Source organism: Balaenoptera acutorostrata, chromosome 9, assembly GCF_949987535.1.
Source record: "Balaenoptera acutorostrata chromosome 9, mBalAcu1.1, whole genome shotgun sequence".
Taxonomy (NCBI): domain Eukaryota; kingdom Metazoa; phylum Chordata; class Mammalia; order Artiodactyla; family Balaenopteridae; genus Balaenoptera; species Balaenoptera acutorostrata.
Genome location: NC_080072.1, coordinates 9120540 through 9130160, shown reverse-complemented (window position 1 = coordinate 9130160; position 9621 = coordinate 9120540). Strand labels below are relative to the sequence as shown.

The window sequence follows — 9621 nt, the reverse complement described above, 5'->3', positions numbered from 1 at the left end:
TGAGTCCAGACCCTGCTGGAATCCAGAGGAGCAGGGATCAGCATCCTGACGTCACAGCTGCTCTCTTTTCTCTCCTTCGCTGCCAGAAGTTCCCAAGAGCTTTCACAGAGAGGGAGGATCCTGAAACAAAGCCTCTGATTGGCTGCTTTCATGTTAGGCCCTTGTCAGTTTCCAGCCTGATAGGGAAGGGGTGGAGTGTAAGGGATTTAAAACTCAGAAATAGCAGTATTTAGACAGGTTAGAGAAGGAAAGAGGGAAGAGGGAGGAAAGCAGGGACAGGGGAGGGGGCCGAGGTAAGAGGTCCTCCTCCGGTTGCCTGGGATGGTTTGTAAAGTCCTGGGGATTGAGGGCGGGGACTGGATTGTACGCTCTTTTGGCCTGGAAGCTGGCTGAAGCGGAGTGGCTGTTGCTTTTGAGACAGGAGAGACAAAGGGAGATGGTGCGCACAAACCTTTTAATATGCGGTCTTCGTGGCGTCTATTCAGAGAGGGGGGCCCCTGGGGAGTGCTCCCTGAGCCATAGCCCCAACACTTGGGCCACCATTCCCCCTTCCCCCTTCTCCTGTGAGCGGCCCAGGACCTGTAGGACCCTGTCCTCCTTCAGGGCTCCGTAAGGCTCCTTTTCAGCCCTCAGAGTCCGTCCTTCGCTTGTGCTGAGGCCTGGAGCGGGACCATCTGCTTTCGCTCCTGTCGCTGCTGCCTCCTCTTCCCTCTCCTCCTGTGGCAGGTCGGGGTGGGTGGGTGGGCAGGAGAGTGGTGTCCTCGGTATGCAGCCTCCAGGCCAGCCTGGGGCTCCCAGGGGGCTCTCCATTCAGCTGTGCCCAGCTACCAGCTCTCTGCCCCAAACATCTACCACTCCCTGGAGCCGTGAGCCCCAAGAAAGGACTCAGGAGACTCTCAGCCAACTGGGGACACAAGGACAAAGAGCCCTGGCCTGGAAGAGGAGGCCTGGGTTTGAGTCTTAATGCCACCCCAGCCTGGATGTGTGACCTGGGGAGAGTCCCTGCTGTCTCTGGGTGGAGGCCCACCTGTTTTCCACGTCCTGCACCGTGTCTGGCAGTGGCTGGCCCAGGGTCTCCGGCAGGAGGGCAGTGGCAGCGCTGGCGGCCACGGGGACAGCGCCGTAGATAAAGAGAGGCACGGAGGGGTAGATCTCGGCGGTCATGCTCACCAGTGGGCTCACAATGCTGCCCACTCGGGCCAGAGTGCTGCCCATTCCCAAGCCTGTCTGCCTGCGGGACCCAGGGGGATGGGTGCAGGTTAGTGTTCTGGCATGAATGCTGAGGTTCTGGCTGAATTTGGGGCCAGGGCAGCTCGGGCCCAGCCCCAGGAGACCCCTTGGTGCCTGCTCTGTTCCCCATTTGATTAGCTAACCAATTTGGCATTTATTTTGGAGATTAAAAAAAAAAAAAACCAAAACAGGTTGGGAAAGGCTCTGGGCAGAGAATCAGGAGATTGAATTTTGCCTCTGCCTTTAACTTGCTATGTGACCTTGGGCAAGTCTCTTGCCCTCTCTGGACAGTTTACTGAACTGTTGAGTTAGCTTAGTTCGGCCAGTTGTTCTCAGATCACCTGAGGGATTTGATTTACAGTTGCCCCAGCTCCACACCGACCTGTTGGGTTAGAATCCCCAGGGGAAGGGACCTGGACTCTGCATGTTAAGAATATGTTAAGAACATTCTCTATGAGAGCAGAGGTTAAAAACTTTGACTAGGGAGATAAACTGCTTGGGTTCAAATCTAAGCTTCCTGACTTATAAGCTGTGTGACCTTGGGCAAGGCACTTAACCTCTCTGTGGCTCAGTTTTCTCATTTGGAAAATGGGAATTATCATAGTACCTACCTCCTAAGCTTGTTATGAGGACCAAAAGAGTTGATATTTGTAAACAGTTTGACAGTGCCTGGCACATAGTACTACTTTATACTATTGTTCTTTCAGCTGAAATCCTTTGAAGGTACAGGGCAGTAACCATGACCCCTTGGGGTTCTCATTCCAAGTAGCCTAGGGAAGCCTGGCATTTCTTTGACATCTCATATGAATTTTGCACCCCATTCTTTTGTTGTTGTTGTTGTTGTTTTGCATCCCATTCTTAAAATAGATATGTGTTTCTGGTGTCTTAATGCAAAAACACCCCCTCCTGCAACCTTGGCACTCAAAAAAGCAGTGCTGTATTTATCCATACAACTCCCAGAACCACCGTTATTAAGTGGTTGCTCTGTGATAAAAATTACTTTCATGTTTGTGGTCTTTGGTTTCAGACATACTACTTGGTTAAAGATGGAATTTAGATTTTGTGGCAGCTTCTAACTTATGCTTTGGAGATCAAGGGGGGACTTCAATTAACTGCCTCTGAGATGTGTCTTCTTGGCTTCCAACCCTGTCCCAGTTGGTGGCTCAAATCTTTCCCTCAGGTCAGGTAAGAGCTTAGTGGGCAGCCTAAGCGTGTACTGAGCGGCTGATATAGACCTTTCACTGTTAGGTGCTGGGAGGGGGCCTTGGGCTGGGGCATACTGGCCTGTGCTCTGGGTCTGACCTGTGTGCGGGGGAATGTCTTGCCCCAAAGCCCCTCCCATTAAGCTCCCACTCACCGGATCACTGTGGGGTACAGCTCCCCAGTGTACAGGAAGATGCAGTTGAAGGAGGCGGCCAGGCAGCCCTTCCCCAGCACAGCCAGGGAGGTTCGGACAATGGACTGATCTAGAGAGAAGAGAGGGGGTCAGCAGATCTCGGGAGTGCGGGCTGAGAAGTTGGGTCGTGTCTGGGGGTGTGGCCAAGGGTGAGGGACCAAGATGTTCATGGGTGCTCACCCTGGGGTACCACCCCATTGATCAGGATGCAGATGCCTGCCAGCAGCAGTGAGGCCATCTGGGCAGGCCGGCGGCCCATAGAGTTGATGACAAGGAAGCCCACAAGCTTGGCAGGCAGGTCCACAGCACCAAAGATCACCTGGATTAGGTAGATGCTGACCCCAAAACCCTGCAGGTCCATGACCAGCCCATAGTAGGCAAAGCTAGTGGCAAACCTAGTGGGGAGGGATGAGGGGTATGGAGTTTGTTAGGAAGATTAAAGGGGGGGCAGGTGCTCATCCAAAACAGGGGTGAGCTGCATAGGTTACCCTGCTTAAGAATCTGGAATCTACCTCGCCTGATATTTCTTCTGTCATTTAGTACGCACTTTGCGTATTGGGGTAGTCCTCCAATGCCCCAGATTTCTCAGTCCTCTGATAGTGTCCCCAGTGTATTAGGGAATCTTCACTTAGTTGCCATGTAGGATTTACACAGTTTTAGTCTTTATTTTATCTATTGATACTGGACTGAGGGAGGACAAGTGGATATCCAAAGCCATATCTTTAGGGCCAAGGTGTTGGGAGAGGCCAGAGTTTTCTGGGACCTGTCCGTGGTCCTGGGATGGGTGTTGTGCTTCTTAAGATGTCAAGAGCCCAGAATATAAAGCTCAGGTTGTTGGACAGAACCCACAACCTGGAGTAAATCCCAAATTGGAAGCAAAGAATTCATTGGCAGGATTGTTCCTTCTGACCATGTTTCTCTTAACTGTCATGGGATTGCTATGATGATGGGGTTGGGAGGGTGGCACGTAAGAGGGGTAATGGGTAATGTTGCAGTGGGAAGGGAAGATTTTTGGCTGGTCTCAACCCTGGCCAGAGTGTACTTTCAGAGATGAGTTTTGCCTGTGCCTGTGTTTCTGGCAGGCACCACAAGGCCAGTAATGTCTCTCAATGTTTTGCAAGCCAGCCTTGTCTCTGCCTCTGTGATGTAATTCTGTTGACTCTGCGGGCCATCAGTACCGATGAAGTGTTTCCATATTGGAACAGAGCTGATAAAAGGAGAAGAATATGGAGAGATTGATGCCCAGTTTGGGGATTGGAGGCAAACTGAGGCTGGAGGTCATCTGGTTCTTTAAGACTCTCTCTGGTGGGGGATTCCTGCCCCTCATAGCTGGTCTGCTGACTTCCTCCCTCTTGTCTCCCTTCTTCCATCCCCTGCGTCCACTCTTTCCCCAACCAGTCTTTTGTCTCTTGGTCTGTCTGTCTGTCCATCAGTCTGTCTGTCTGGGCCTACCACAGCATGGAGAGGCAGAGGAAGAGGCGGCGAAGGGCAGGACAGCGCAGCAGCTCCATGGCCGAGGCCTGGCCCTTGCCCAGGGTCAGCTCCTTCTGCAGACTGGCCCGGAGCACCTGCTGGGATGGACGGGGTTCAGGGCTTGGACTTCCATAGGAGCTCCTCCCAGCCTAGCTCCTCACTCAGAGAAGCCCTGTGAGTCCTCGGTTTAGGGATGGAGCCCTGGTGGGGTGTCATGGGAGGTCTCAGGGGTCTCACCTCCATACTTAGACTGGCCCCCTCTTCCCGCTTCCCATTGATCCAGGCCACTCTTTGCAGGGCCTTCAGGGTGAGGTCCAGCCTCCCAGAGGAGGAGTACCAGCGGGCCGACTCGATGAAGAACCTGGGAGCAGGGGTGAGTGTGGGTGTTGGCGTGGCTTCAGTTCCAGTCACTGGGGCTGGAGGTAGGGCGTGGGCTTTCCAGAGGTCTGTAGTGGGATTTTATGTAAGATTGGGAACCCAGGACTTTGCCACACCCCAATCTCTAGGACCATAAGGCAGTGCCCAGCTTGGCGATGACTTATTCCCCAACACGGGAGCTCAGCCCTTGGGTGCTGGGTAAAGGGAGCAGGGCAGGCAGGCCGCAGAGCTGGGGGGAGCTGGGGAAGCCAGAGAACCGGACACGCTGGGGCAAGTCTTTCCGCCCAGAGTCTCAGTTTCCCTCAGTTTCCTCAGGTCACACTGAGTCACTGGCCTGGGTTGGACCTTCTCTGATTCTGTGGGCGAGATCTGGGGGAAGTCTTGTCCCTCGCAGCCCTCTGGGCCCCACGCACCAGGAGTAGATGAAGAAGGCAAAAAAGGGCACGGAGACCAGCAGCTGCAGGTAGCGCCAGTGGGGAACGGCATAGGCCACACCGGCCAGGAGAAACTGGCCCAGGCTGTAGACATAGCCGATCAGGGTGCCCACGCAGGCCCGCGTGTGGGTGGGTGTCCACTCCACATCTGAAAAGAGGGTTAGGACGGAGCGGTGGAACTTACTGGGTGCCAGGTGGGTGGAGACCCGTGGAGCCCACCAAGACCCCTCTCTCTGTTCAAACCTTGGTCTGTCCCAAGGCTCAGTGGAAGATAACATCAAACGAGGTTGGGGGCCATGGGAGGGGGAGTGGGGGACTTGTGATGGAGGTGGGGATGGGGAGGTAGGTTTGGAATCCCCAGGACTTGTCCCCTCCACTCCCCTGCTGTGTGTTTTTGCTCCTCTGCAACCTACTGTCCTGGCCAGGGTTCTCTTTCCCTTCAGAGCACCTCTGACCACTCATTCCATCCTCAACAGCACCCGCGCCTCTGGTCCTTCTCAGTCTGGGCTGGATTTCAGCCTCAGTGGCCAGAGCAGCTCAGAGGAGACAGTAGCTTTCCTCCACTCTGGAGAGTTGAGGTGGGAGTGGGACCACCTCTCTGCTTCTGTCTGAAGAAGTCCAGTTTCTTTCCTTGTGCGCTCCTGATTTGGCAGCTGGGGCAGTGGCTTGAAGACTTAGATTGGCCTTTGGGACTGGATTCTCTAGGTGTCCTGCCCCAGCCCTAGCCTTGTCCTGGTTAATTCCTTTAGTCTGGAGAATCCCAAATCCTTAGATTCCCTTCTGGGCTTGAGGAATGAGCTTGGGTAAATCCTTTCCCTTCTCCCCAGCCTCAGGTTCCTCATCTGAGAAACAGGGAGAAGGGAGGTGACTTATCCAAGGGTGCACACTGATGACTCATGGACAAGCCATGCTCAGTCCATAAATGTGTTTGGTCTATATGATGCTGGCTTGCCCTATGTTAAAAATATGAGAATTAATTGCAAATGTTAAAAAAAAATTGGGATATTTTACACTGATAAAAAAGGGTGGGGGAAGATCTGAAGGCCCTGAGACTTCTTGGCTGGAGCAGCTAAGTGGCTGTGGCCCCTCTGGATGGATGTGACTATCTTTCGGAGACAGTCCTCACCACTGCCTAATGCCTGCTGTCTGCTTCAGTCATTTATGGGAATTACCTGGCCCTAACAATGGAGTTTGCAATCACATGTCTAAATGAGAGGTCAGGATGGTGTGAGCCCCGGGAAAAAGGCTGTTATGTTGGCTGGAAGGGCAGGACAGGCTGAGTGCAGGAGGGGTGGGCTGGGAGAGGAGGCTGGAAAGGGGCTGCAGGGCTGGGTGGTCGGAGGGGAGTGGGTAGGGGCCTGCCCTGCCCTTCCGGCCTCCCTCACTCAGTGTCATGCAGTTGAGGGAAATGCCAGCCAGCGACATGCCCGAGAGGAGCCGGAAGGCACAGTAGACGGGGAAGTTGGGAGCAAAGGCGGCGCAGGTTCCTGACACAGCCGTCTGCAGGTAGTTCAAGATCAGCACCTTCCGGCGGCCCAGCCTGTCGGGGGAAGGAAGACCTGCAGCAGGGGTCCTGAGGACCAGCAGGGGCCAGGCTAAACTGGGAGAGGGGCGCTTGTCCTGGGTGAGTCCCTGGGGTGGGGGTCTTTGCAGGACCCGTGACTTATCATGAGGCTCTGCTATAGGTCCTCAAACGAGCCCCAGCTGGTGATGCCAACCTCCCACCTAGGCCCCCCAAGCCCAGCTGAGGAGCCCCCAGTCCCAGCCCGGCTCCTTGGCCCTGCCCAGGACTGACCTGTCTGCCAGGTGCCCGAATATCATGGCTCCGAGAAGCACCCCTACCATGTACAAGGACTGAGCCAGCTGGCGTAAGGCCCTACGAGAACACACGAGGTCCCACTGTGGGGAGAGGGGGCAAGGGTCAGGCCAAGATGAGCCTGGGCTGCAGGGCAGGCCCTTGCCCTCCTTCCGGCTGGCCCTCTGAGGCCTGTGTCACCCTCTTCCCCCGACTCTTCTCTTTGGCCCCAGGAGCTGAGAGACTCTTCTTGACCCCTACAACTCCCACCTCCCCCTTTCCTACAAAGACCCCCATCTTGAACTCCTTTCTCCATTTTCCCATCTTGGCCTCTGGAGAATTTGAGACAGTCTGTGTGTGTGTGTGTGTGTGTGTGTGTGTGTCTCAGAGGGGAAAGCACACTCTGGATGGTGCACAGAGGGGCCCAGGTCTCCTCACCTCCATCACGATGGTGGAAGGGAACGTGCTATTGTCATAGATCCAGCCGTGGGTGCAGGGCTCTGTGGCCCCCGTGCTGTTGGTCTCTGTGCCATTGGGAAAGGGCGGCCCCCGCTGGGGGGAGGTGAAGCGGAGGCAGGACTCGGGCCGCCCCTGCCCGTCCCGGGGCAGCCAGGCGTCCAGCTCCCCGTCCTTGCTGAGGTTGGTGTCGGCAGGCGGGCGGCAGTGGTGGGTGGGGACAGCGGCGGTGAAGTTCTGCAGAGTGTTGTGGGAGGCCATCAGGAGCAGGGGGAGGACCACCAGAGTGACCTGGATCTGCTGGAAGCGGCCGGCGCCCCCCACCTGCAGCAGGAGGTCATTGAAGGCCATGGGGCCGGGCCTGGCCGAGAGGCTGGGGGCTGAGGACTTCCAGTCCCGGGCCCTCCGTCTGTGTGCCGGTCCGCCTGCTGCCCTTCCCTGGAGGAGAGGGACTGCCGTTGCTTCCGCAGCCAAGCTGCTCCTGGAACTGAATCTGAGCTGGCTCTGTAGGGGGGACAGCAGCCCGGCCAGGCGGCCCCTCCTTTCTTCTCTCTCCTTGTTCCGTCCCTCCCTTTCCTTGGCAGCCTCTCCCCACTTGGTGTGAGTGTGTGGGGTGTTTCTCAGCTTTCAGGGTCTGCTGTAGCCCTGACCCCTACAGGGGCAGTATTTAATCCTTGGCCTGGAGGGAATGAGTTAAAGTGTGACTTGGTATCAGAAGGATTAACCCTCCAAGTATCCTTGTATCAGTGGAATTTCTCCACGTGGGTATAAAGGGCAGGAGAGGGTGGACTGAAGTGGGGGTGATGGGAGCAGATCGTACTGGGCATCTGGGGGCAGGAGGGGCATCTGGGGGCAGGAGGGGCATCTGGGGGCAGGAGGGGACAGGGTGGGACCTTTTTGTCTTCCTTTTAGTGAGGGGATTGGGCTCTGGGAAGTGTGCTGGCCTCTTGTGGGGCTTCTGTCCCTTTTAGTGGGCAGGATCCAAAGGGACCGTCTTGGAGAGGGGTTGCCAGAGAAAATACAGGTTGCCCAGTTAATTTGAATTTCAGATCATCAAAGAAATTTTTTTCTTTAGTGTTAAGAATGTCCCTAATATTTACATGGGACATACTTCTACTAAAAAAGTATTCATTGATCTGAAATTCAAATTTAACTGGGTTTCCTGTATTCTTTTTTTTTTTTTTAACATCTTTATTGGAGTATAATTGCTTTACATTGTTGTGTTACTTTCTGCTGTATCACAAAGTGAATTAGCTATATGTATACATATATCCCCATAAACCCTCCCCCTTGCGTCTCCCTCCCACCCTCCCTATCCTACCCCTCTATGTGGTCACAAAGCACCGAGCTGATCTCCCTGTGCTATGCGGCTGCTTCACACTATCCTGTACTATTTGCTAAAATTGGCAACCCCGGTCTTTGGTCTTCTGGGGACAGCTTACATCTTATAGGACCACGGCTTTGTTCAATTGGAAGACACAATAGAGGTCAGAGGCTGCTTTTGAAGCAGTGGGACCTAAGACCAACATCTTATGTGATGTAGATTGAGTCTTCCAGCATCTCAGCTTTTACTTTCTTGCTCGTCCTGATTCAAAATTTCCCTGTGTCTTGTCTTCTGTCTATAGCTTCTCCTCCTCCTCCTTCTCCTCCCCTTCTCCTCCTCCCCCTTCTCCTCCTTCTTCTTTTCCTTCTTCTCCTCCTCTTCCTCCTCCCCTCCCCCTCCCCTTCCCTTCCCCTCCTCCCCACCCCCTCCTCCCCCTCCCCCTCCTCCTTTTTCTTCTTCTTCTTCTTCTTCTCCTTCTCCTCCTTCTCCTCCTTCTTCTTCACAATGAGCGTGAACGTATTTTACTTTTAGCCACAACTCTAAGACATTCACTTGATTTCCCCAACGGTTTGGTTCCTGTGTCCAGGTCACTCCTGCTCAGGGCAGTACCAAGCTCTGATTGGATGGGTTTCTATGGGATCCGATTGGTTGGATCATGGGTTGGGCATGTCAAGAGAGTGGGTTACAGCTTCTTGCTTTTACTTTCCATAGTGTATATTATATAAACCGTGGACTCAGTTTACTTGGATCCAAATCCTCACTCCACACTTGCAGGCCATGGGCAAGTTGCTAAACTTTCTGTATCTCAGGGTCCTTGTTTGCAAGATGGGGATAATGGTTGTGTATGCCTCATTGGGTTGTTGGAGGGTTAAATGAGCAATTACAGGTAAAGATCTTAAGGTGGTCCCTGCCCTGTGGCTCAGTGATCATGAGCTGTTCTTATTATTTGTTTCTGGTAAAAAGGTGACACTATCACACTGATTTTAGAGAGAAAATGTGCCTAAGCACATCTTACCCTCAGAACAGTGATTCCCGATTGGGGGAGATTTTTCCCCCGGGGACATCTGGAGACATTTTTGGTTGTCACCACTGGGGGTGGTGGTACTACTGGCATCTAGTGGGTAGAGTCCCAGGA

At 54.1% G+C, this 9621-nt stretch overlaps 1 protein-coding gene across 2 annotated transcripts; it reads right to left on the bottom strand.

Moving 5' to 3' along the window:
• Positions 1-437: 437 nt before the first annotated feature.
• On the bottom strand, positions 438-7790 carry SLC22A6 (solute carrier family 22 member 6). 2 transcript variants are annotated; one of them, XM_007174371.2, is made up of 10 exons: positions 7145-7790; positions 6707-6810; positions 6297-6451; positions 4891-5059; positions 4337-4460; positions 4079-4197; positions 2807-3021; positions 2588-2696; positions 1028-1231; positions 438-717 (listed from the first exon to the last, which is right to left on the bottom strand). In XM_007174371.2, exons 1-10 carry the CDS (start codon positions 7511-7513, stop codon positions 630-632), a joined length of 1656 nt encoding a protein of 551 aa, XP_007174433.2. In that variant the 5' UTR covers positions 7514-7790; the 3' UTR covers positions 438-629. The 2 variants fall into 2 exon arrangements, with proteins under 2 accessions (XP_007174433.2, XP_007174434.2); XM_007174372.2 differs by having other exon boundaries at positions 4079-4194.
• Between the last annotated feature and the right edge of the window lie 1831 nt (positions 7791-9621).

What these genes read in the sequence shown, in the direction of transcription:
- SLC22A6 (XM_007174371.2), bottom strand. Translation starts at nt 7,513, where the DNA reads ATGGCCTTCAATGACCTCCTGCTGCAGGTGGGGGGCGCCGGCCGCTTC. An exon ending in CTTCCACCATCGTGATGGAG is followed by an intron (nt 6,811 to 7,144) that starts GTGAGGAGACCT and finishes CTCTCCCCACAG; the next exon opens with TGGGACCTCGTGTGTTCTCG. An exon ending in GTGCAGGACGTGGAAAACAG is followed by an intron (nt 718 to 1,027) that starts GTGGGCCTCCAC and finishes GACCTGCCACAG; the next exon opens with GAGGAGAGGGAAGAGGAGGC.